General features: G+C 44.4%; 2 protein-coding genes across 3 annotated transcripts; one reads left to right on the top strand and one right to left on the bottom strand.

Annotated features, from left to right (window-relative positions):
- The first annotated feature begins 1,551 nt into the window (after nucleotides 1–1,551).
- Nucleotides 1,552–6,867, top strand: DAZAP2 (DAZ associated protein 2). The gene is made up of 4 exons (XM_081059016.1): nucleotides 1,552–2,803; nucleotides 3,804–3,922; nucleotides 4,299–4,544; nucleotides 5,422–6,867. The coding sequence occupies exons 1-4, from the start codon at nucleotides 2,791–2,793 to the stop codon at nucleotides 5,548–5,550; spliced, it is 507 nt and encodes a 168-aa protein (XP_080915142.1). The 5' UTR covers nucleotides 1,552–2,790; the 3' UTR covers nucleotides 5,551–6,867.
- On the bottom strand, nucleotides 6,364–23,734 carry SMAGP (small cell adhesion glycoprotein). 2 transcript variants are annotated; one of them, XM_081059017.1, is made up of 4 exons: nucleotides 23,263–23,734; nucleotides 22,243–22,314; nucleotides 9,262–9,339; nucleotides 6,364–8,548 (listed from the first exon to the last, which is right to left on the bottom strand). In XM_081059017.1, the coding sequence occupies exons 2-4, from the start codon at nucleotides 22,274–22,276 to the stop codon at nucleotides 8,370–8,372; spliced, it is 291 nt and encodes a 96-aa protein (XP_080915143.1). In that variant the 5' UTR covers nucleotides 22,277–22,314; nucleotides 23,263–23,734; the 3' UTR covers nucleotides 6,364–8,369. The 2 variants fall into 2 exon arrangements, with proteins under 2 accessions (XP_080915143.1, XP_080915144.1); XM_081059018.1 differs by having other exon boundaries at nucleotides 6,988–8,548; nucleotides 23,062–23,291.
- Nucleotides 23,735–25,122: the final 1,388 nt, after the last annotated feature.

Consider the following 25,122-nt stretch of genomic DNA (forward strand, 5'->3'; position numbering starts at 1 on the left):
TCTGCCCCTTTCCTCAGAGGCTGCTATGGACATTAAATGGGTAATAGCTGTAAGGTCACTGGCACAGTGTTGAAATCATACAGACCTAGTAGGGGATAAGTAGGAGCTGAATAGATGAGAGCCAGAATCACCAGAACTAGTGTCTTTTTTTTTTTGTTTTGTTTTTTAAAGATTTTATTGGGAAAGGGAAACAGGACTTTACTGTAGAACAGTGTGTACTTTCAGGACTTTTTTCCAAGTCAAGTTGTTGTCCTTTCAGTCTTAGTTGTGGAGGGCGCAGCTCAGCTCCAGGTCCAGTTCCCATTGCTAGTTGCAGGGGGAGCAGCCCACCATCCCTTGCGGGACTCGAGGAATTGAACTGACAACCTTGTGGTTGAGAGCCCACTGGCCCATGCGGGAATCGAACGGGCATCCTTCAGAGTTAGGAGCATGGAGCTCTAACCGCCCGAGCCACAGGGCCAGCCACCCAGAACTAGTGTCTTGATTTAGGGTCCACCTCCTACACTCTCATTGACATGGGCTGCTATCATCAACACAGTTCTGGGGTTCCTGAGGGCTCAGAAAGAAAAATAAGGGAAGTTTCCTTTCTTAGTTTCACTCATTTATTTTCTGAGGCCCTGAGTACAGGGTAAGGGTAGGGATAGAGTCCTCACCACTCCCGTTTCAGGCTTTGTGGTAAAATCAGTTTAAGATCTGCGTTGGAAAAGTTAGGGTACAGGGAAAAATATTTGCCTGATCTGACCTCCAAGGATTTATTCCTTTACTCGCCAAGTACTGATTGAAAAGGTCCTAGGGATAATAGTCCACTGAAAAACAGTGTTTTTCAAACTGTGGGTCCTGACTTGTTAGTGGGATATGAAATCACAACCAGAACTGAAAAAAAGAAATAGGAGGGAATAGAAATACCACAGTGTATTTATCCACAGAAGGATAAGTCCTAGGTCATAAAATTTTGTTTCAGTTATATGTGTTTTTGTTTCAGTTATGTATGTTTATAAATGTGTGTGTGCTGGGTTATGATTTGGATTTTGGTCAAAAAATGACTGTGGATTTTGGTCAAAAAATTTTACAAGCTCCTGCACTAGAAAGTAAGCTTCAGGAGAGCAAGGCCTTTATTTTAGAACAGTGCCTGGTATTGGTAAGTGCTCTACAAATAGATGTTGAATGACTGAATATCTAACTGTACCTGCCTTCAAGAAGAACAGTTAGAAATATAAGAAAAAGTAAATATCAGAGACTTTATAATACTAATATCAGTCTGAATCAAATTAATGTGAATATACTAAAAAGGGTAAAAATCTAAAAGAAGTCCCAAAACAAAAAGTCTTGGAAATAGGACTTTCAGAATATTTTAGTCACAATAAGCTGTGTGAAGTGATAAGAAACAAAAAATAAATAAACCAGAACAAAACAAAAACACAGACTTGAGAACCTGGGAGCCAGGACACAAGACCTGATTCTGTAACCTGTTCACTACGTGACTCAGGGCAAGTCTCTTTAATCGTTTCTCCCACTTGGAAAGCAGGAATGCTCCAACGAGCCTTGCCTGCCACACAGGCCTGTTGTGAAGACCCAAGAAATCATGGAGTTTAAAGGTGCTCTGCAAACTGTAATACAATTCTGGAGACAGAAGCAAGGGATTACTGAGTTGAAGTGAGTAGAGGAGGTCTTTTCAGTGGTTGAATTAATTAATCAGCAAATATTTATCAGGCTTCTACTGTTTATTGAGGGCTTTCCTTTCCAACGTTTTTCCTTTTCAGATACTTTTCTAATACTATTCTCATTACAATATAGAATGTAAACTCCATGGGAAAATAATGTTGGGCTGTTAGGGTTAGGTTCATTTCTGTACTTGCACGTAGCAAGTGCTCAGCAGATACTTTAAAACGAAGGATGGAAGGAAAAACTTAACTACTGCCCTGGAGGATGGCATCTTTGCCCTTAAAATAATCAGTTGAGAGGCGAAGCCATAAACAAAGAAAATGAACACAAGGCACACGATACAGGTCACCTATAACAGCTGCCACAGGAAGGGCAGGGCCACGGGCACTCCTTGGGTATTCTGAATATGCCAGTTCTAGTGCCAGCTGTTGTGGAGGGCACAGCACTGGGTGCCCTTCCTTTTGGGGAGAAAGGCGGTTACACATAAGCAAATATCGACAGCCTGTCGGTGGAACAGACAGGCAGCGAAGATTCGAGGGACGGTCCAATTCAGAAAAAGACAGCTGCGAGCTGGACCCACAGGTTAATTCTTTACGGAGCTGAGGCTTAAGTTGGTTTTGGTGGGAGAGAAACGCGTCATACAGATCAAGGTTCGGGGAGCGCATTTCGGGCAGTTAGAGAAGTTTGTAGAAATCTATGCTCCTCGTGGAAAGGATGTCAAGGTGAGGTGACCTTGAGCTGATGCGTGTAGGTGGAAAAAGCTTCCTGGAAATAGTTTAATGCTTCTACCTCCGATCGCCCAAGAGATAGAAAAGCTACTGTGACGAGACAATACCTGCACACGTTCTGACTTGGTTTTCCGCCAGCCGACCGACAGAGGTGGGGGGGAGAGGTTGGAGGATAGGACCGAGTGGGCGGGGCCAACGCGAGTGGGCGGGATCACGCGGGTCCTCTCTGTAGCTACTGGAGGCCGGGCACAGGGGCGGGGTTTCCGGCGGCGGCGGGACTCGGGCGTCGGGTGACGCTAGGAGGACGAGTCGTCACGTGACACGGAAGTGACTACGAACAGGAAGAGGACGAAAAAAATAACCGTCCGCGACGCCAAGCCGAACCGGACCCGCAGCCACCATGAACAGCAAAGGCAAGGACAGGGGACGGCTGAAGCCGTCGGGGGGAGTAGTGCTGGCCCGGAGCGAGCGGGCCTGGAGTCCGGGGTCACCCAACGCCAGGCTTGGGGCGAGCTGCTCCGCGCTCCTCGGCCGGCTGCAGTCCCGGGGGCTGCGCCAGACGCCTTCGTCATCTCCGAACTACGGCTGCTGGCTCCCTCCGGCCCTTTCCCCCTTAAACCCTGTGGCGCAGTTTGGAGCCGCGGACTCGGGGGTGGGGGAGGGAGGCTTGTCACGATGGGCATCTCCAGGAGCAAATGGGGAGCTGGAGCAGGGATTTGGGTAGGCCAATGGAGAGCCGGCGGGGGCGGGGCGCCGCGCTCCGGACCACGGGCGAGCCCACGGGCTTAACTAGTGAGGTGCGGGCGCTGGTGGGCGGGCCGGGCCCCGAAGGGTCGCTTTCCCCTTCCCTTGGCTGCGGCCAGAACTTCTCCCGGATCCTGCGATGGTACCAGTGTGCCTGGCAAAACACGATCCTCGTCTCCTCATGTCGGAATTGTCCCCTTCACCCTCTGTCCGGTCTCAAGGTTGACTTCCACCCTTCACTCTTTCTTTTAATTTGAAGTTGACCTTGAGTAGGCATCTGTGAGGTCAATGATCATAACCACCGTTACTCACGAAGTCTTGGCTAGTTCCAGCCAGGCTTGTGGAGACTACCCAGGGCAGAGGCAGGGTGCACCCTTGAAACGGGCAAGCATGGGTGCTGCCCGTGTTGCAGTCCTGTCCTGCCTTCTGGAAGGAACTTGGGCCCAGCTGGACTGGCCCCTTACACCAGTATACTGGTGGAAAGAGTGCCCTTCCTGTCCAGGTAGAATCTGGCATCTTCAGTGATAAGGATGCAGAGAGAATGCTGCTTTTCTTGGCTCCAGGAATCAGGCCCTCCTGCCGGCTCCCACTAGGTTAGCGACCCAGTATGCCTTCCCCATGTTAGTGGCTGTCTGGTAGGCAACATGCATTGTTTTCCTTATCTTCCAGGTCAATATCCAACGCAGCCAACCTACCCTGTGCAACCTCCTGGGAATCCTGTGTACCCTCAGACTTTGCATCTCCCTCAGGCTCCACCCTATACTGATGCGCCACCTGCCTACTCAGAGGTGCTTCCACTTTACTAGACTTGAACTGCTTGAGCGTACTTTTGGGTATCACATTTCAGTCCTTAGCTAAGTCTGACTCCACATGTTTACTCCTCACAAACGGGAGTACCCACACGAATAGTGCAATTTCTGTCGGGTTCAGAATGCATTATCTGAGTATTTTATGTTATTTGGCACGGGTTGGGGTTAAGATGAGCCTAACATTAGCTATAGCAGGAGAATTGTGAGAGGTAGTGGAAAGGTAACTTGTATGACTCACAGATTGTAATCTGCACAAAGGGGATTAAGGATTGACTCATGAAAGATGAAACAGGAATGAAATCTGAAATAGGAATGCCATCAAGTAACATTTTGCCATCTCTTCTGCCTCTTATAGCTCTATCGTCCGAGCTTTGTGCACCCAGGGGCTGCCACCGTCCCCACCATGTCAGCTGCATTTCCTGGCGCCTCCCTGTATCTGCCCATGGCCCAATCTGTGGCTGTGGGACCTTTAGGTTCCACAGTCCCCATGGCTTATTATCCAGTTGGCCCCATCTATCCACCTGGTTCCACAGTGCTGGTGGAAGGAGGGTATGATGCAGGCGCCAGATTTGGAGCTGGGGCTACTGCTGGCAACATTCCTGTGAGTATGACCTTAGCAGAAAAAGCTCAGCCCTTGTGTATTTTAACTTTCTGAAATGACTACATAGCCACCCTTTCACCATCCCTGGATAATAGTTGTTGGTATTAGTGCAACCAGTGACATCCACGAGTCAGGCAGAAAGCCATTGATAGGGCAGAACTGTGGCAGGTTAGTAGCATCTGGTACTGGGTCTGAGTTCACCAGAGTCCCGCCTGCTGCTTTTTCAGTTCACTTTGGTACAGTGAACTGGCCTGGTGACATCCCTTATTCATTCTATAGCATGGACTTAGTATTTGCCATCAGCGTGGCATTGTATTAAGAACTATGATGACTAAAAAAGTAGAATGCATAACCCCTGTGAAGTAGCATTTAGAAAGATAGTAGGGATTTTAGTTATGCCACCTGCTTAATTCCCCTGTGCATGGGAATTAGACCCAAACGGTCCTTGCTAGGCCTTGAGGCCTGTCTGCTCGCCATATGTTAGAGATGAGGCGGGAATGGTGTTATTAGGTGGAGCTTTTGGATTATCTCGTGGTCACTTGAAAACAATTGAGGGACCCTGGGATATAGGGCCATGGACCTGGCATCCCATCCTCGTTTTTGGAATATGGATAGGAAGTCACTGAAAATGCCCATGGGTCTGGACTCCCTGTATTTAGAAGATATCCATAGGCTTTATCTTGGAGCTAGAACCCTTTCCTGTTTGTATCGTTGGGTTCACAGACCTGCTCTAGAGCCCACATTGTTGGCAGAACCAGCTCCTTGAGATGCTATTGGTTGGCACATCGCTGTCGTCTTAATAGGTCCTGTTACACCTGTGTCCACTTCCCTTGTACCATCTGCCTTGTGCCTACTCAATCTTGTCTTTTCCTTTCAGCCACCACCCCCTGGATGCCCTCCCAATGCTGCTCAGCTTGCAGTCATGCAGGGAGCCAATGTCCTCGTAACTCAGCGGAAGGGAAACTACTTCGTGGGCGGCACAGATGGTGGCTATACCATCTGGTGAAGAACCAAGGCCACCTCTATGCCGAGAAAGACATCACATACCTTCAGCACTTCTCACAATGTAACTGCTTTAGTCATATTAACCTGAAGTTGCAGTTTAGACACATGTTGTTGAGGTGTCTTTCTGGTGCCCAAACTTTCAGGCACTTTTCAAACTTAATAAGGAACCACGTAATGGTAGCAGTACCTCCCTAAAGCATTTTGAGGTCAGGGAGGTATCCATTCATAAAATGAATGTGGGTAAAGCAGCCCTAAGGATCTTCCTTTAATTCCTCTGGAGTAATACTGTACCATACTGGTCTTTGCTTTTAGTAATAAAACATCAAATTAGGTTTGGAGGGAACTTTGATCTTCCTAAGAATTAAAGTTGCCAAATTATTCTGATTGGTCTTTAATCTCCTTTAAGTCTTTGATTTATATTACTTGTTATAAATGAAACGCATTAGTGGCCTGCCTTTTCCTTTCCATCCTTGGTCCCACATCTCACCCTCAACCCTAGTCTTCCATTCCCTTCCGCCAATCTCCATTGAATCAATGGTGCAGGACAGAAAGCCAGTCAGACTAATTTCCTTCTCTCCTTGCACTTCTTCCCACTTGTCATCTTTTAACTAGTCTTTCACAAGGATCCTCTGAACCCCCTCTGGGCCCCAGTCAGACCCATTACTTCTGCTTTTGCATCTCAGGCAAAAGTGGAGGGTGCCTTTCGGACCCTCCTCCTAGGTTGTCTTTTCGTACATGAATCAAACCCAAATTTGCTTTGGTGCCAGAAAAACTCAGCTTGTTTGAACAAACGATAGCAAAGCAAACTGTACTATAAACAATAGTTTGTTTAGAATGGGGGAGGGGAGGGCAAGGAGGAGGATGCATTTCAGAAGCCTGATGACTTCAGAGCCAAATTAAGGGGAATTTTCAGATAAAAAAAATTGGTTACCTTTTACTGTCCGAGTGGCTCATGCAGCCCCGCATGGTTCCCCAGAATTCCTAAGCTGGGTTAATGGGGTGATAATTGTGAATGCCTCACTACAAAATGACTTGAGCCCAGTGAAATCTCATTAGGGTTAAGAATATTTCAGGGATCCTTAATATTTTGATTTTTGTTTTCAGCAATTGGATTTTATTTTATAATTTCAGTTCATCTAAATTTTATGTTCTGTACATGTGATGTTTGACTGTACCATTGACTGTTATGGAAGTTCAGCGTTGTATGTCTCTCTCTACACTGTGGTGCACTTAACTTGTGGATTTTTTTATACTAAAAATGTAGAATAAAGACTATTTTGAAGATTTGAATAAAGTGATGAAGTTGCATTACACCTCACTTCAAGGATTCTTTACTCGGCTTGTTTTTAGATTCCTTCTGTTTATATCTTATATCCCACCTAGAATTCAGATAGGTGCTGCTGCCATTCTGTTTTGTTTTTGTTTTGTTTTTAAATGAAGTCTTTGAAATAAATGCAGGAGGACAAGGCTAAGCTTGAACCATTTTCAAGAGTTTCATTTTAGATGTTTAACTTCATTTTACTTCCTAAGTTCTTTCAGATTCTTACAAGTCTATTATGCCAGAGGAATTCAGAACATAAACTGAGAAATAAAGGAATGATTGATTCTCCTATCTTGCCCTAAAGTTTGACTTGAGGAAGATGTTTTAGTATAACAATTTGTGTAAGTTTAGGGAGATCTTCAATTTCTCCAAAGTTCTGTGTGGAGAAATACTGAAAGCTGGAATCCAGGTTGCCAAGATTGATTCCTCAGCTCTTGGGTCTTACTTTGAGTGGACTTGAGCTTGGACAATGGAGGCAATACATTTAAGACCTCAAAGGACAGCTAGCTTAATTCCCAAGTAAACAATATTTGGGGAGCTAATGATCTCCACCAAAACAATTGTGCCATTTAAACATACCTCATTTTGAGGAAGCTTCTCTGGGCTTGATTCAAAGGACACTGGTGGGAAAGTGGTAGGTAGACTCTTCCTGGTTCCTCCGTGTATACAGAGAATGGATTCTGGGGAAGTGATCCTTACCAAGATGGAGGATAAACCAATCCATCTCCCAGGGTATGTTTCTAATGACACTCCTCTGGGACAAGCTTCCCAGGACCATCTTTGTTTCAAACCTGAGATTGTTCAGGGAACTTCCAAAACTTCCCTGGGAGAAAACATACGCAAAGGAGTTAAGCAAAAGAAAACATCAAAAACGTTTAAGCAGGGATAAGTCAATAAAGGTAGTTATTTCTTGCACACGAGAATCTGATCTCTGGATCAATGAAAAATTTTAATTCTGATAAAAATAGCATTAAGTATGAGGGTCTTGGGGAGTAGGGAAAGGAAGGGCTCAGATTAAGGGATGTTGCTCATTCATCAGGAGGTAAGGTCTCTAGTCTCCTACCACTCCTGGCCTGGCCTTTTACTGTGGTATCCAGCCTCCGGGAAGAACTTCTATGGATGCTGTCACCACTGCGGCTATCATTAGGTGACCAGATAGGGGACAGGAGCAGCCAGGGACCCTAACTCGTCTTCCCTTTGACCTGTGAAAAAACTGAAGATGACTGGGCACATACTCCAATGTCGCCTGGTGTAGCTCCACGTCATCGGTCAGTCACAAACCGGTGTGTTACAAAGGCCTGGCTACAGATAACCATAAGCAGCTTTCTCCATGTCCCTGGTCCCGGGGGTCAGTGATGCTGGATTTGGGCCTGTGTCCTGAAAGGAGCTCAGGTTTGCCACATCAATCAATGCTTCTCACGGTTTCGGATAAAACTTTCATCTAATAAATAGTGTGTGAGCACTGCAGCCTGGATAAGCTCCTGGGGGCCCAGGAATCACTAGATGAAATATTCGTCCTTCTCCCTGCCCTTGGCTGAGTCACTCTCCATCTGCAGGATGGTGCTGGGCTCTCCTTCTGCAGATTCATAGGTGACGTAGCTGCCTTTGTTCTTGTACAGGTAAAAGAAGATCAAGATTACGACTGAGAGCAGGGTGAGGAAGACCACGGTGATGACAACTGGGAAAGGAGAGGGAAAATGCAGAGATGTTTCAGGATTGAGGACGTCTCGGCCATTCATGGGCTCTCCTGAATTAGACAAGCCCCTCCCTTGTCATAAGGATCCTCCTGTGCTACCAGCCAGTGCCCACTTCCAAATCCAGATTCTCCCAGCAAGCCCAACTTCCATGGGACTTGGTATCTAGTCTCTTGGTGCTCAAGCTAATGACACAAGGCTTTTGATTTCTGGCAAAACTGGATTCCCTCTCCACCAGTTCCTGAGGATTGTGATAAAAACAGGAAGGAGGCAAACAGGAAATAGCTTCCTCCAACAGGAAGGGCTTTTTAAATCCATAGCCGCCCATAGGGGGTTCTCTGCTCCTTCCCATCCTCTTGCTCACCCATGCGACAAACCACACGTGTCCTCATCCCTACCCATGTACTGGAGTGTAGTGCCGATATGTACCTATATCTATTTGTGCCCAACTCCCAACCTATCATTTATTAGCAGTGCCTCTAACAGAAGCTTCGAAGAGTCTTTCAGAGCCTTGTGAGTCTGTGTAAGATAACTTACATGCCAAAAGGAGCCCATTCATGGATTTGGTCTCTAATTTGTGGTGCTTTCCTGTTTAAGGAAAATCCTAGTTTATCACACTGAGTTCCTGGCTGTCTGTGGAGCAAGACGGCCCCTGAACGCAGAAGGTCCCTTGGTTTTGGCTCAGAACCTTTGTTACCTGCAATGAGTGCTGTGCTGGCTTCAGCTTCTGGGGACAGGGGCACAGTGGCCTGCAGAATTGAGGTGGTCATCAGTCCTGGTAAATTTAGAAAAGTAGAAAAGGAAGTGGGGTGAATTCTTTTGTTCTAAAGCATACATTTATCCTTCAAATTTCACCACTTCACCTTCTCCCCTATTCAAAAATGTATCATTCAACTCCTATAGAAAATTCAACTCATATAGAAAACCTGGAGAATAGAGGAGAAAATAAACCACCACCAAAGACTGAACATTTTGATGGATTTCTCTCTGCCTGATATAGTAGTTAAGAGTATGGTCTCTTGGGCCAGCCGGTGGCTCAGGTGGTTAGAGCTCCATGCTCCCTAACTCTGAAGGCTGCCGGTTGGATTCCCACATGGGCCAGTGGGCTCTCAACCACAAGGTTGCTAGTTCAATTCCTCGAGTCCTGCAAGGGATGGTGGGCTGCGCCCCCTGCAACTAGCAACAGCAACTGGACCTGGAGCTGAGCTGCGCCCTCCACAACTAAGACTGAAAGGACAACAACTTGAAGCTGAACGGCACCCTCCATGACTAAGATTGGAAGGACAGCTTGACTTGGAAAAAAGTCCTGGAAATCCACACTGTTCCCCAATAAAGTCCTGCTCCCCTTCCCCAATAAAAATCTTTAAAAAAAAAAAAGGGGGCTCTAGAGCCTGACTGACAAAGTTCACATTTGAGCTCTGTCCTTTACTAGCTGTGGGAAAATTACGAATTTTGCTGTGTATAATGTGCACTTTTTTGCCCAAATTTGTGAGGGAAACATAAGGATGCCCATTACATATGGGTAGTACTAATTTTGTATCCATATAAATGTTTTCAATTCTTTTATTTATTCTTATGGGTTAAAAGCGTAACTCTAGAAATCAATAACAATATCCATATGCAAATAATATCCTGGAATACAGTCATCGGTTTTGTTGAACTTACCACGAACTTGCAACAATGAAGAGTTCTCAGCCTTCTATGCTGCATAAATATTGTAAATGTGTTACTAACACATAAAATTTCTTGTACCTTGCATCTGTTCTTGTGTTTTGTAATTATTTATTACATAAAATTCTTTGTACCATAATATGTTAAAAAATAAATGCTAAAATTCCTTTATGATACAAAAACAAGTACCTAAATGTAAACAGACAAAAATTTGAATTAAAAATTTTAATTTGGCCCCGAAAGTTTGGACCAAAAACATGGGTGTGCAATATACACGGGCGTGCATTATACATGGCAAAAAATGGCACCTAACCTCTGTGATCAGCTTCCTTATCTTCAAAATGGAAGTAATAGTACCTACTTGACAGGGTTGTTATGACATGTAGTAAGTAACTCAATAAGGGTAAGCTATTATTAGAAATGCATATTTTTGCATAAATGAAATCAAATGATGAGTGTATATACATGTGCAGATATTTCTATTATATGGCACTGCGTTTCCTCAGTGTTCTTACAAACTCTTTGTAAACATAATTTTTAAATATAAGGCTCCTCCTTGATTAAAACCCTTTCTACACGTCCAGAGTAGGCCCTGCAATTTGAAAGGTTCTGAAACAAAGCCTCTTCTACCCTAAACTGTATCCCACACCACCTCCTGCTATTGGTCGATCTCTCCTTCAGAGCCTGAACGTCCCACCCCTAAAGTCATTACCCTGGGTGGGTGGGAACACCACAGGACGAGTGGTCTCCGGGAGGCCCTTGGAAATGTTTACATGGGAAGTCAGGAAGCCCTTTAGTTCTCCCAAATGTTAGCATTTTGGTATAAGTTTGAAAAGGTAACAATTAAGTCAAGGTTACTCCAGGACAGAGGTACCCTGGGAGAAAGCAGGCTGGCCCATCCTGGAATCACCCACAGGAGGCATCTCAATATTTATTCAAGAGATAATAATAGCAGCACTCATTAACTGCCTACTCTTTGCCAGGTACTGTGCTAGACACGCTAGCATATAACGGGGAGCCAAACAGACATGGCCTACCTTCACGGAGCTCACCCTCCACCACGCCAGAGTTCAGTTATGAACTATGATAACTGAAAACTGACAAAGGAATCATTCGGGTGCATAGGAGAGCATGTGGCAGAGGGGCCTGATCTAGTCTTCCAGCAGGAACACCCTGCCCAGCAAGTAAGATTTGTGCCGAGTGCTGAAGCAGGGGTAGGACTTTACAGGGTAAAAGGAGTGGAAGGTGGAGCACGTTCTATGCAGAGAAGAGGCTGAGTCAAAGCTCTGAGACTAGAGGACTCTAGGGCCAGACGTGAGCAGGATTCTTATCCAGTTCTGACACCTTCAGGTTTCCAGCCAGGGTGAGAGAAATGAAGTCACCAGCGGTGGTCTGGTGAGCCTGGGAGCAGTCCTAAGAGGGGCAATGGTGGCGAGGGGTTTTTTCCCATGGGCCAAGGGGAGGCCTGATGAACCAGCCCAGTCCTGCAACACAGAAAGGAGAGGTGGCTGCCTCGAGCGCCTCCCCTCCCAAGGCCAGACCAAACCCTTCTCTACTATTCTCAGCTTTAGGATTGGGGACACTCTCAGCTACTTTGTGGCCTTGGGCAAATGGTTACAACCATGATCATTCATGGATTCTCATGGGTTACAGATGGGAACCATAGTAACCAACTTTGCGGGGCCATTGTAAAGATTAAATGACAAAACATAAGCGTCATATAGTAACTACTGAAAATATTAACGTGACTTTGTTTATCGGCTGAGTTATTAAAAGGGAAAGCTGTTCTGTGTTTGGCTCCTACACTAGCATTTAACTAGGTGAGGAAGTAACTAAACCTCTCTGAGCTCCAGTTTCTTGATTTGTAAAATGGGAGTATGGCAGACAGCATCGATGATGGCTGCCAATCATCCCAGCCTCCTGGAATTTACAGCCTTGTGTAAGTCCCTCTCTCTGTGTGCTGGATGGACCCAGAGACCTGCTTCTAACAAACAATACAACAAAAGTGATGGGGTGTCATTTCTGAGATTATACTGTGACTTCCATCAAAGAAAAGCCCTGAAAAAAACAGAAAGCCCTGAAATGTATCGACCTGATCATTGTGTTCAGACTAATGCCATTCACCACGCACATTTCCACTCCTATTAAGCCATCTGGTGAAGCAATAAGAACAAATGAGGGAGGTACAAAGAAATTTACTTCTATATGAAAACCGTGGATTAATGAGCTTTGAGAACAGATACAGATGAGTCCCTGGAAAGAGAATCTGGGGGGGAAGATGATTCCTAGTTGGGAAATTCTGCAAACGATCCCAATTTTAACAGCGGACATTTACCAAGTCCTTGCTTTGTGCTAGGTGACTTATAGACATAATTATTAATTCATAGAAAACCAATCACTGCAAAGTAGGTATTTTTATTTGCTAATGTGGGCCTTGAGGCCCCAGGGGAGGGGAGTTAAGTGACCTGCCTCACATTACACATGAAGGAACAGGATGGAGCCAAGATCTGAATCCAGGACTACCTGCTCCAAAGCCCAAGCAAGGTATTTATACTAAACCTTCCTATCACCGGCTTTTTTTTCCTAATAGGGAAAAAGAGGAAAAGTAATGAACAATAACTAGGAGGCAGCTTTCCGAAAAGTTCAAGGGTTTAAAAGCTATGCATAAAGGTGGAAGAAAAACCAGATAACTACAAATAGACTATTGTGCTTCAAAGAATGCTCCTTTAATGGGCATGTGCTCATAGGCGATTGGTAAATAGGGAACGATGTTAGTGTAATGAGGAAGTGATGTTGGTTCATAAGCAGTTTTCCCAGCTTTCATGTTTGATGCGATTAAGTCAAGCTTTCTACAACTAAAAGAACGTTTCAGTAGTATTGAAAGACCTTAAGAAACATAAAATTCAATAGAAGTGCTTTCCTTGGATGAAGTCATTGGTTGGTTTCCACTTATATTAAACCATCTGGTGAAGCAATAAGAACAAATGAGGGAGGTACAAAGAAATTTACTTCTATATGAAAACCGTGGATTAATGAAAAAGGCCGATCCCACATCAGATTTTTATTTTTGATAAACATGGTCTCTTTTGGAAGCAAAGGCTCTCTGGAACCTACTTTAAAAGGTGGTAGTACACACCCAAGGACAGAGGGGGCAAAGGATAAGAAGTTCAAATGCTGGTGGACATTTAACTGCTAATATTTTAATTGAGACTGTTGTATTTTTAGAGTTCTCATTACAAAGTTTCATAACTATTGAGTGGTCTGCCCCAATCCTGTTTTTCCTGTAAGTCTGTTTTCAGTATTGTAATTTCAGAATGTGGGTCTTTAAAAAATGCACATAAAGTTTTATAGCAGAAATGCCTATATTAGAGGCTGTCAGAGACTTAGAAGAATAGTGTCAGAAAGCTCCACATAGTCAAGTTGGCAAGCAAATTTAAAAAGCTAAGGGAGCTAAGTGTAAAGCTTGCCGTTTGAGCCTGAAGATAGCAGTTTGGAGGAACAGAGAAAGCAGAATTCCCCCAGCCCTTTTTGCCTCTACCTCCTATCAGGGAGAATGAGTTTTGCACAAAGGAACAGAAGGAGCTTGGTGACACGGGGAAGTGAGCTCAAGAGAAGGGATGCAATCCAGAAAGTACCACCCACCTAATCTAAAAGGGATCCAGATAAATGACAGCCAAGGGCAGTGAAAGAACGTGTAATAGGATCACTATTGCTGATGTAGGAGCTTCTGAGAAAAAAATGAGGGGCCAGGAGCCTGAAAAGCCATAGAAAGAAGGTGAATTCTGTAAGCAGCTGGTGATCTTGACGTGGTTTCCCAGCAAAATTCTAGAATAAATTGTTAGGGCCTCCTTTGGGGGCCTTGATCTGGCAACAGCAAGCATTAGGAGCTAAGCGGCTCAGACAAGCTATACAGCCTTAGACTGAATGTCCAAGACCGTACACAGAGAAATTAAAAAGTTAATTCAATAAGTATTTAGTGAGTGTGTACTCTGTGCCAGGCTCTGTCTTAGACTCTGGGCATAGGTAAGTGAACACAACAAACAATAACTATCCCATGCCAGGGCAGCCGGTTGGCTCAGTTGGTTAGAACACAGTGCTCATAATACCAAGGTCGCTAGTTTGATCCCCGTATGGACCAGTGAGCTGTGCCCTCCACACTAGATTGAAAACAACGACTTGATTTGGAGCTGAGTTGCGCCCTCCACAACTAGATTGAAAACGACTTCACTTGGATTAATGGGTCGTGGAAAAACACACTGTGCCCCAATACTCCCCAATAAAAATTAAAAAAAAAAATAGCCCATGCCTTCACAGTTCCTTAAAAAGTTAAACAGAATTACCAGATGATCCAGCAATTCCACTTTTGGGTATATATCCAAAAGAAATGAAAGCAGGAACTCAAACAGAGATTTGTACACCAGTCAGTGCTCACAGCAGCATTGTTTACATAACTAAAAACTCAAATATTCATAAAAAGATGAATGGATAAACATCATGTGGCATATACATACAATGGAATGTCATTCAGTCTTAAAAAGGAAGGAAATTCTGTCACATGCTACAACATGGATGAGCCTTAAAGACATTATGATAAGTGAAATAAGCCAGTCACAAAAGGATGAATCCAATTATATGACATATCTAGAGTAGTCAAATTCATATAGACAGGAAGTAGAACAGTGGTTATCAGGAGGCAGAAAGAGGGGAGAATGGGGAGTTATTTAACGGGCACAGAGCTTTAGTTTGGGAAGATGAAAAAGTTCTGGAGATTGACGGGTGATGGTTGCATAACAATGTGAATGTACTTAACGCCACAGAGCTATATACTTAAAAACTGCAAACTTTACGTGATGCATAATTTTACCACAATTGAAAAACACTTTTTTTCATACAATTTACATTCTGAGGGAAGATGGACCACGCACAAAATAAATAAGTAAAAAATATAGTGTATTATACGTTGAATAGTGTTATGTAAAAAAAAACACAAGCAGGAAGGGGGAAGGGGGAGTTGGGCTGTGGACAGGGGTGGTTGGGAATGTCCCTGATGAGGTGGCCTGAGTAAAGACCTATAGAAGGAAAGGAAGGCGTGCAGACACCTGGGGGAGGAACAGTCCAGGGAAATGGGTAACAGCAAGTTCAAGGTAGGGCTAGCCATAATATTGAAAAGCTGTAAAGGTGAGCAGAGAAATGAGTGGTAGCTAGAGTGGGGAAGGAGTTCAAGTTTTTTGTTTGTTTTTGCTGTTTTTAGGATGGGAGAAATGACAGTATGTTTATGTACAGATAGGAATGACTCAGGTGAGAGGGAACGATTGATGATGCATGAGAGAGAAGAGTAGCTGGAACCATGGCTCTGAAGGGATGCGATCTAGTGCACACATAGAGGAGTTGGCCGCAGACAGGGCAGGGATCATTCATTATTAAAGTGTTTAATGTACACACAGCACAGAGGCAGGCAGTAGGCAGATGGAGGTGGGAGTGGGAGCCTTTAGCAGTTCTCTTCAGAGAACTTTATTATTATTATTTGCTCATTTCTAGCTTGTCAGTTCTACCATGCTTTTTCCTTTTTTTATTTTTTATTGGGGAATATTAAGGAACAGTGTGTTTTTCCAGGGCCCATCGGCTCCAAGTTGTTGTCCTTCAATCTAGTTGTGGAGGGCGCAGCTCAGCTGCAAGTCCAGCCACTGTTTTTTTCAATCTTTAGTTGCAGGGGGCGCAGCCCACCAGTGAATTGAACCGGCAGCCTTGTTGTTGAGAGCTCCCACTCTAACCAAATGAGCCATCTGGCCGCCCTCTGGAAGCTCAGCGGCAGCTTGTTGTCTTCAGTCTAGTTGCGGAGGGTGCAGCTCACTGGCCAAATTGTCAAAGAATGGAGTGAGTGATACCAATGTAAGCAGAGGTTTTCCCACTGGGATTTGACCTTAGTTCTTTTTGAATTGATATTATGTCAAATCATTCCAGGGCTCACTTAAGGCCCTTAAGTAATTCAAAAAAAAAGTATTAAATCATAAGACAGGAAGAAGAAAGTCCAATAATATAATTTGTCCCTTGTGATAATGACTCTGGCTTTTTGGTTTGTTTTTTAAATATATTGAATATTAAATTATTTGCAAGTTTGTTAGTTTGTTTAGTGTTCCACTGTATTGGTGCCTTCCACATGGGCTTAGTGTCCTTGGGTAAATGTAGACCCCTGCAGATTCAGGGAAGGATTGACATATCTGTGAAAGACTCCAAGCAAGCTAGAGGGGCAATTAAGAAGCTGATAAACAGAGATTTCAAATGACTGGAGAAATGGGCTAAATGGAACAAGATGATTACTTACCAAATTCCTTGCTCTTATGTCTAGGAAACCAATTACTCACAGGAAAAATGGTGACTGGGGGAAGAATGGGAAAGCCATGGCCTAGTGGCAGCATATCAAAGATTACCGTGGGGTCACTCTAAAGCAACTGGCTCTGGAAGGATATACCCCAAAATAGTAGCAAGAGTGATAGCTGGGTTGTAGAATTTGGAATGCTTTTTATTTTCTCTACTACATGTTTTCTTTTATCTTCCAAATTTCTTATAATAATTACTTTTCTAATCATAAGAATTTAAAACTTGATGTTCCATTAGGCACCATTAACATAAATATGGTCTCTAATAATAGAGGCAACAGTGCAGTCCTCCTTTGTGCCACTCCTAGACTGCTGAGTTGCATCTGGGTGTCACAATTTTGAGGTGAGCAGCTAACATAGTGCATGGTTTGGAAACCATATCAGATAAGGAAAGCTTGCAAGAGAAAGCGCAGACAGAAAACTTCGTGGGAGTCTAGAGCTTGAATGCTGTCTTCAGATACGTCAACAGATGATCTGTACAAAAATGGCAGAAACTAATGGGAGACAGATGTCTCCTGCACAGAAAGAAAGAGCAAAACTGGACAAAAGCTTCAGGTAATGCAGAGAGAATTCTAGCACAGAATGGGTAGTTGAACTAGCTGACCCTCAGGACCTTTCTCAGCCTTCATTTTGAAATTTTTATAAATTGAAAGTGTTCTGTCAGCACTCACTTCAAAATCATATTTTCGAACTGGTGAAATCTCAATGAAGTCTGCAGTTGAGTTAATTAACAGTATTGTACCAATGTTCATTACTTGGTTTTTCACAAAGGTACCATGGCCATGTAGGATACTGACATTAGAGGAAACTGGTTGAAGGGGATGTGGGAACTCTCTGTACTATTTTTGCAACTTTTCTATAAATCTAAAATTATTCCAAAATAAAACATTTATTTAAAAAAATAATGAAATGTTTGAACTCCATACAAAAGAGCTTTTCTCAGACTAAAGGTCACAGAGTGTCCTGAAAGCTGATGATCAAGTATCAGAACTGTAATCTGTATTTATGATTTATGGTTTATAAAACATACATTATCTTCTGCTCACCCCAAGAATGTGATGCAAGCAGGGTTGGTGTTATCATTACGTACAAGCCAGGAAACTGAGGCAGCTCAGCAAGCCCAGTCACTTAGCTTGGCTGAGCTGGGTTTCAAATCTATCTCTTCATCCCAGGGTTCTTTCCACCACCTATCACCAACTCTCCAAGTTCTGGAAATGTCCTGCTCTGCCCCAGTGAAACTTTTTGTTTACGTGTCCACTGGGTTTGGTTCTTGGAGTTTTATTGCAGATGGAAAGGGTGTTCACTGGAGCAGTATTTGCAGGAGTGACACATATCTGAATGTCCATCGGCAGAAGAGTGATTACATAAATTACAGGCCACTCATCCCAGAAACTCTATACAGCTGTTAAGAAGAATGTGGTACATCTGCAATTACTGGGACAGGACATATGGTTAGATGAAAAAAGCAAATTGCTGGGGCAGTATGTGTAATATGATTATGTGTTTGTAAAAAAAGTAAATTAAAACTATAAATATATATAAATATAAACTTTTCCTTAAGGGTTTTTCCTGAGGGGCATGGAATAGCTTTTTAATGAAAAACAAACAAATAATAACAACATAAAAGTAAACTAAATTCAGGAAGCCTGGAATAAAAGGGGGGGAATGGCTTACACCTTTTCCCCTGTTACCTCTGGTTTCTACTCCACTTCTCTTCTGTCTCCCAGTCCAACAAAGGAATAATAATGATACTTTCTTCCTTCCCTTCTCAGGCTTGGAAAGAATATAGGACAGGTTTTTCTTTCAGGTGGGAGGCCTGGGACACAGGACCACAATAAAGTTTGAGGCTCCACCCAAATCCTAGCCAACAGTGAATGAATTTCAAGGTCTATTTTGCTCTCATCTTTTTTTTTTGTTGTTAACCTAGATACCGGTTGGTTTCTTTGTGGCCCTTGTTTCCCTAAATCTCTTATCACGGAGGCATCAGATCCTTTGCCACCTGAGTCTGCCAACCTACTTATTTGCTCTAGACCGGCCCAACACAGGGCGGCTCGCCCAAGTCTCCTTCCCATGGGAACCTGCCCTGGAATTCTGCTCCCTTTCTCCTTCCTTCTCTTTCATGTGCCCCGGCCAGTGGGGTGGAGTGAGACTTTGAGAGCAGTATACCATGACGGAAAGAACACAGGCTCTGGAGTAAATCAGACTTGGCACAAAATCCTGCCTCTGCCATTATTAGCCACACGACCGTTGGAGAATTTCTTAACTTCTGACAATTTCTTAACTTCCCCAAACCTCAGTTTTTGCTTCTGTAAAATGAGAATAAAACCTGCTCTCAGGGTTGTGGTGAGGAGTAAGCAAGATGAAAAATGCTGAGTGTGTAATCCAGAGTGAGGAAAATCTAGGAGGCAGCTAGTGTGATTAGGTGGTAGGTGATAGGCTTTACTTGTGGGCTGGCAGAGCTCACAGTGCTGGGTTCCACTCCACCCTGCTTCCAACAGGGTGATTTATGCACTAGGCACAGCAGGCCCGATGCTGAGGGTCCACAGTACTTCCAGGGGCCCATGAAAATGGTTGCTAATGATTTTAATTTCTTTTAAAATCACAAGAAAAAAATCAAATGTTTGAGTTAAGGAAATTGTAATACTGTTATGTCAATGATTAATTACAAATACAAGTGTTAATAATTTTATTATATTAATATTATATTTTTCCTTATACCAACACAGTTGTAAAATACAATTTTTAATATATATCATTTTTAATGGAGGAACGGGCCTACAAAAGTACAAGTGCCAAGGGCCCATGAAAGTCATAATGCGATCTTCACTCTCAACACTCCAAGAAATCGATACTCCTTTCGGAGATCTTTACAGATTGAATGGGGAAAAAGGGGGTGAGAGGGCAGAGGTGGGAGGTGAGGAAGAGACGTGAAAGACTCTCAATGATCCCATCCTTCAAAGTACAAGCCCACACCCTATGTGTGATTTCTCCCTTCCTGTCTTTGAATTTATGTTTGCTTGGACCCTGTGGATAGAGGACTGTATAATAGGTCCTAAAATACCTCTCTATTCATTGGGTCAAGCATGTAAATATACAACTTAACAACAACAACCACCACCACCAAATAAGCTAACTAAAAAATAGGCAAGGACTTGAATAAGCATTTTCCAAAGAAAATGGCTTTTAAACACATGAAAAGATGCTCAACATCACTAAGCATTAGGGAACTGCAAATCGAAACCACAATGAGATACCACTTCACATCCATTAGAATAGCTACTATAAAAAAACCAACAACACAGAAAACAAGGAGACTGTGGAGAAACTGGAACCCTTGTGCACTGCTGGTGGGAATGTAAAATGGTGCAGTCTCTGTAGAAAATAGTATGGTGGCTCCTCAAAAAATTAAACAGAGAATTACCACATGATCCAACAATTCCACTTCTGGGCATATATGCAAAAGAATGAAAAGCAGGGACTCGAAGAGGTATTTGTATGCCCATGTTTATACATAGAAGCATTATTCACAATAGCCAAAAGGTGGAAACAACCCAAGTATCTATCAATGGATGAATGGATAAACACAATGATATAGTAATATATGCTATATAAAAATTATATATATTATATATACACAAAATTATATAATTTTATACACAAAATTATATATAATTATATATATATGAAACATATATGAACATACATATATGTTTCAGCCTTAAAAAGGAAAGAATTCTGACACATGCTACCACATGGATGAACCCTGGAAATGTTATGCTAAGTGAAATAAGCCAGACATAAAAGGACAAATAGTGTATGAGTCCATTTATATGAGACACCTAGTGAAATTTATACAGATAGAAAGTATAATGGTGGTTGTCAAGGACTGAGCGGAAACAGGGAGTTACTGTTTAATGAACAGTTTCAATTTAGGAAGAGAAAAAGTTCTGGAGATGGATGGTAGTGATGGTTGCACAGCAATGTAAATGTTAATAAATACTTAATACCATTAAACTGTACACTAAAAAAGGTTAAAATGGAAACATTTATATTATGTCTATTTCACCACAAATCTTAAAAAAATGTAAATAGTTCACCTTTTGCCCAAGTTCTAATTCCTCAGCTAGCTGCCCAAGCACCTGTGTTCCCCATGGGCAGGTTTATTCTGGAGGTCCTCTGCCCTCTCCTCCAGGACTCCCCTGGCCCCTCCCCCAAGGTAAACCCAGTCTCTGTAATTTCACACATGGCACTGCCTTTATCTAGAATAGCCGCTGCACCTGCTTTGCCTGTACACACCTCATCCATCTTTCAAGGGTAAGGGCCCCACTCATGAAGCCTTTGCTGACCAATCTAAACTGCTACACATCTCTCCCTTTTATTATCTCTCACCAGACAACCAACGGTTTGAACTGTGTGCATCACTAGTTACAGAGGACAGTGTTTTAGATTTCCTTGGGGTTGCCACTCACTTGTTTCCACATCAGTAAAACAGAGAATGACATGAATCTGTGTATATGAAAACAAAGGTGTAGAGAACAACCAAGGTTTTGTTCATCCCTTACCCTCACTAGCACATAATGGAAACAATGAATACCTGATGTTTATCTAGCTCAGCTTGGTTATAAAATGAAGGGAATCCATCTCAGCATGATGAGAGATGGATCCCTGCCTGAGCGTGTTATGGGTTTTTGATGCTGGAGTGTATCTTCAGAGGGGTGGAATTAGAAAGCAGTCAGGAATTCCTTTCTGGAAAAGGTGGGTTTCTAACAAGCACCCAGTAATCATAATAACCAATGTTATTGAGTGCTTACTAGGTATGAAAAACTATGCTATTATACAGGTTATCTCATTTAACCCTCACAAACAACCTCATAAGATAGGTACTATTTTCCCCCATTTTATAAATGAGGAAACTGGAGCTTAGAGGTTAGATAACTTGCTCAAGGTCACAAAACTTTAAGTGGTAGTGCCAGGAACTGGTACAGGTCCGTGAGACTTCAGATTTACACCGCACTATGTGACAACATAGATGGACCTAGAGGGTATTATGCTAATGGAAATAAGTCAGACTGAGAAAGACAAGTACTTAAATATGGAATCTAAAGAACAAAAACAAACAAACAAAACAGAAACAGACTCATAGATACAGAGAACAAATTGATGGTTGCCAGAGGAGAGGAAAGTTGGGGAGCTGGGTGATAAAGGTGGAGGGATTAAGAAATACAAATGGGTATTTAAAAAAAAGTACAGTATAGAGAATATCATCAATAATGTTACAACAACTACGTATAGTGCTAGGTGGGTAATGATCAGGGGGATCACTGTCTAAATTATATAACTGTCTAACCACTATGCTGTACACCTGAAACTAATATAAAATAATATTGAATGTCAACTGTAACTGAAAAAAATAATTAAAAAAGTAAAAAAATAAACTGCACTAAAGTGCACATTCTAGCTGCCATAGGCTTCCTCCCAGTACCTTTTTTTGGGGGGAGGGGTAAGAGGGGAGGAGGCAGAGTTAGGTGGGAGGGTCTTCCTGAGGCCTCAGGCAATTCCAGGATTGAACTGGGGGGTGGGGATGATGAATAAAGTCTCTGCCATTCCTACAGGGAAAGACCTTCACCTACCTCCTGGAGAAGGCGTGGCTGGGAGGCTAGTCATTGCAGCAAGTGGACGGGCACCCTGAGGAAGGAGCAGATCTGTACGAAGAGGGACAAAGACAGGAATGAGGTGGGTGGGCCCCTGTCTGGGCCTGGAGACAACTGGAAATCCCAGGAAAGCCTTTGGTGCAAGGTTTTCCTGAGTCCTTTCCCCATTTCCTCTTTCCCCTGTGAAGCTAGTATGAACCCTTCTCTTTTGGTTTCCCTGAGTATCTCCTCAGGCTGCAGGGACTGAGGGAGGATGTGTGAGACCTCTTGTACTAGGGGTGCATTACCTTTGTACGTTTTACCCAGAGATCCTTTCACTGGGTCACCACATTTAATTAAGAGATTTCTCAAGGCCAGAGAAAGTTGGGCAAAGGTATGCAAATTAGCAGCGGCCCCAGCTCCATCAAATCGCGGTAGCAGGTACCCGGTTCTTCCCCAGCTGGGAGTTTGGGCGGAGCCGTCCGCTAAGTGGAGGGCAGGGGAACGCTTGACCCGCGCCCAGGCTTGGGGGCCGGCGGAGGGGGCTGGGGTGTTCCCTGGGCGTGGGGTGAGCCAGACAAAGGAAACTAGAGGTGCGGGTCCTCAGCTGCCTTTTGTCCTGAGACCACCTGTGGACAGGGCTCGGCCCGCTCCACTCAGCCCCCCTTCACTGTCCCCTGCGCCGTCCGCGCAGTCTACCCAACGCCACTTGGCCCAGCCCAAGCCTCGGGAGCCCGGGGCACCCTCGGCAGCTCTGCGGACGTCGGGGTTCGCCCGCGGCCCCGCCCCCCGGCCCCCGGCCCAGCCCTCCCGCTTTACCGGCGCCCGGCGGGCTCGCGGCGCTCCGAGGGTGGCCGGTCCCGGGCGCCCGGTTCCCGGCGGCCACGACGGGAGGCGGCAGCCGCGCTCCGTCGGCTCTCGGTTTCAGTTCCTGCCGCGGCCGACGTGACTGCAGAGTGAGTGTGAGCGCCCGCGTCGCCTGGCCCTCCGCCCTCCCGGTCCCCTCCTCCGCGTGCTCACCTTACCAGTCGGACGGGCTGCCGGGGAAGGGCCGGCGCCTCCCCGCGCGTCCTTTTGAACTCGACGGGGGCGGGAACCGCATAGGCTCGTGCAGACCCGCGGAGGGACCCCTGCAGGAAGCCGCGGAGAGACGCGCCGTGCGCTGCCGAGCCGGCCGCGAGTGGGGGTGGGGGGCCGGCCGACTGGGTGGGACAGGAAAAGGGAGAAACCGCCCCCTGCAGGTTCCCCGTGCCCGCCGGCCGCCTCTGCTCCCCCGGGAGGAAAGGCTGCTTTTCCTTCTCCGATTGTCACTTGACTCTCCATCCGGAGCCTCTTCCTCCCTCGCCCTGAGGTTCCGGAGGGAGGGCATCTGACCCTTGGGCGAAGTGGGATCCGTCCGCTTGCCTCGCCATCCGCGTTGTTTGAATTTTCAAGTGTGGAAAGTTATATCTACTTGCGTTTGCATAGCCTGTACGCAAATAGGTCTGTGTCCAGAAACTTGGAGCGTGAGGTAACAGCAGGCACCGCAGGTCGGGACTCGGAGGTGTGAAGTGGGGAGAGGAAGGGCGCCCCATCCGGACCTCCTGGCCCCGCGTTCCTCTGAGGTGCTGGAGCCGCGTGGACTTTGGATTCAAACAGTCCCAGCCCCGCAGCTTGTTAGCTGTGTGGGCCGATTAACATCTGCAAAATGTGTTCCCTCACCCCTGAAATGGGCGCCTGGCAGTGATAATGCCTGTAGAGCCGTTTCATCCCCACGGTTCTAGCACATGGTAAGCACCTCGATTTAACCATCAATCAATGCCATATTTTAGCCACCTCTTGAATCACTTCTTCGTAGGAGGAAATGTCCCCAATGACGAACTAAGGATAAACACAGTCTCTGGAATCCGTTGCGCTGTGTGATCTTGGGCAACTTAACTTCTGTTTCATTTCTCTTTCTGGGGCAATAGAGTTACTATGGGGATGGAATGAGTTAATTCTTCTACAACATTAGAATGTTACTTGGCACATGGTAAGTGCTCAATAAACATTAGCTCAATAAATGCAAACTAGCAGCGGTCCCCCTGGGTCCCAGTTTCATCAACAGACACCTGCAGCCTGGTAACCCTAAGGCTTCCTACTTAGGGTTAGAACTCTTGTGGTTATTCTGCCTTCCATCCCAGTGATAATGGGCTTTTGTGCTTATTTTTTTTTTAAACTTTTATTTAAGTGTTTTTTTTCCAGGGCTCATCAGCTCCAAGTCAAGTAGTAGTTTTAACCTAGTTGTGGAGGGCGCAGCTCACAGTGGCCCATGTGAGGATCAAACCAGCAACCTTGTTGAGAGCACCACACTCTAACCACCTCAGTTAACCGGCTTCCCCTGTGCTTACTTCTTATTCCTGTGAAGAGTTCTCCTGGTTTGGGAAATCGGTATTTATATAGATCAACAGAGAGACAGAGACTGTGAATGTTCATTTGGGGAACAAAGACTGGAATAGACTCAGAGAGTACAGGCATAGTGTGAGGAAAAAAAGCAAAGACATAAAATAAGCAAGAGTAGTTGCTTTCATTCTGGTTGGTAAAAACCAGAGGAAAAAACAGAATAAGTTGATGAAATTGATTTTATATAAGTATTATTTTAAAGGCATAGCAGTGATCAGTGAAGAAAGCCACGTTCAGAAAAACCACCACTCCAACCAAGAAAGGCAAAGAAAGTAACACATAGACAAGACATATATAAGTTAATAAAAAGGACAGCCTGGTCAGTCCTCAGACAAAAGAATATTCAAGAGAAAAGGAAATTCAAATCCTAAAGGCTTAATTCCATAGGGCCACAATTGTTCGCATTTATTGACAAGTTGACCATGGATTCCAGGAAAGATTGAGATTTTTCTTGTATCT

Source organism: Rhinolophus hipposideros (genome assembly GCF_964194185.1).
Source record: "Rhinolophus hipposideros genome assembly, chromosome: 9".
Classification (NCBI taxonomy): Eukaryota; Metazoa; Chordata; class Mammalia; order Chiroptera; family Rhinolophidae; genus Rhinolophus; species Rhinolophus hipposideros.

Excerpts from the sequence above, each read along its gene's own strand:
- DAZAP2 (XM_081059016.1), top strand. Across the intron at positions 3,923-4,298 it reads CGCCACCTGCCTACTCAGAG|CTCTATCGTCCGAGCTTTGT; the intron begins GTGCTTCCACTT and ends TGCCTCTTATAG. Across the intron at positions 4,545-5,421 it reads CTACTGCTGGCAACATTCCT|CCACCACCCCCTGGATGCCC; the intron begins GTGAGTATGACC and ends TTTTCCTTTCAG.
- SMAGP (XM_081059017.1), bottom strand. The coding sequence starts at position 22,276 with ATGACTAGCCTCCCAGCCACGCCTTCTCCAGGAG. Across the intron at positions 9,340-22,242 it reads AGCCACGCCTTCTCCAGGAG|GACTGATGACCACCTCAATT; the intron begins GTAGGTGAAGGT and ends TAAATTTACCAG. Across the intron at positions 8,549-9,261 it reads CAGCACAGCACTCATTGCAG|TTGTCATCACCGTGGTCTTC; the intron begins GTAACAAAGGTT and ends CTCCTTTCCCAG.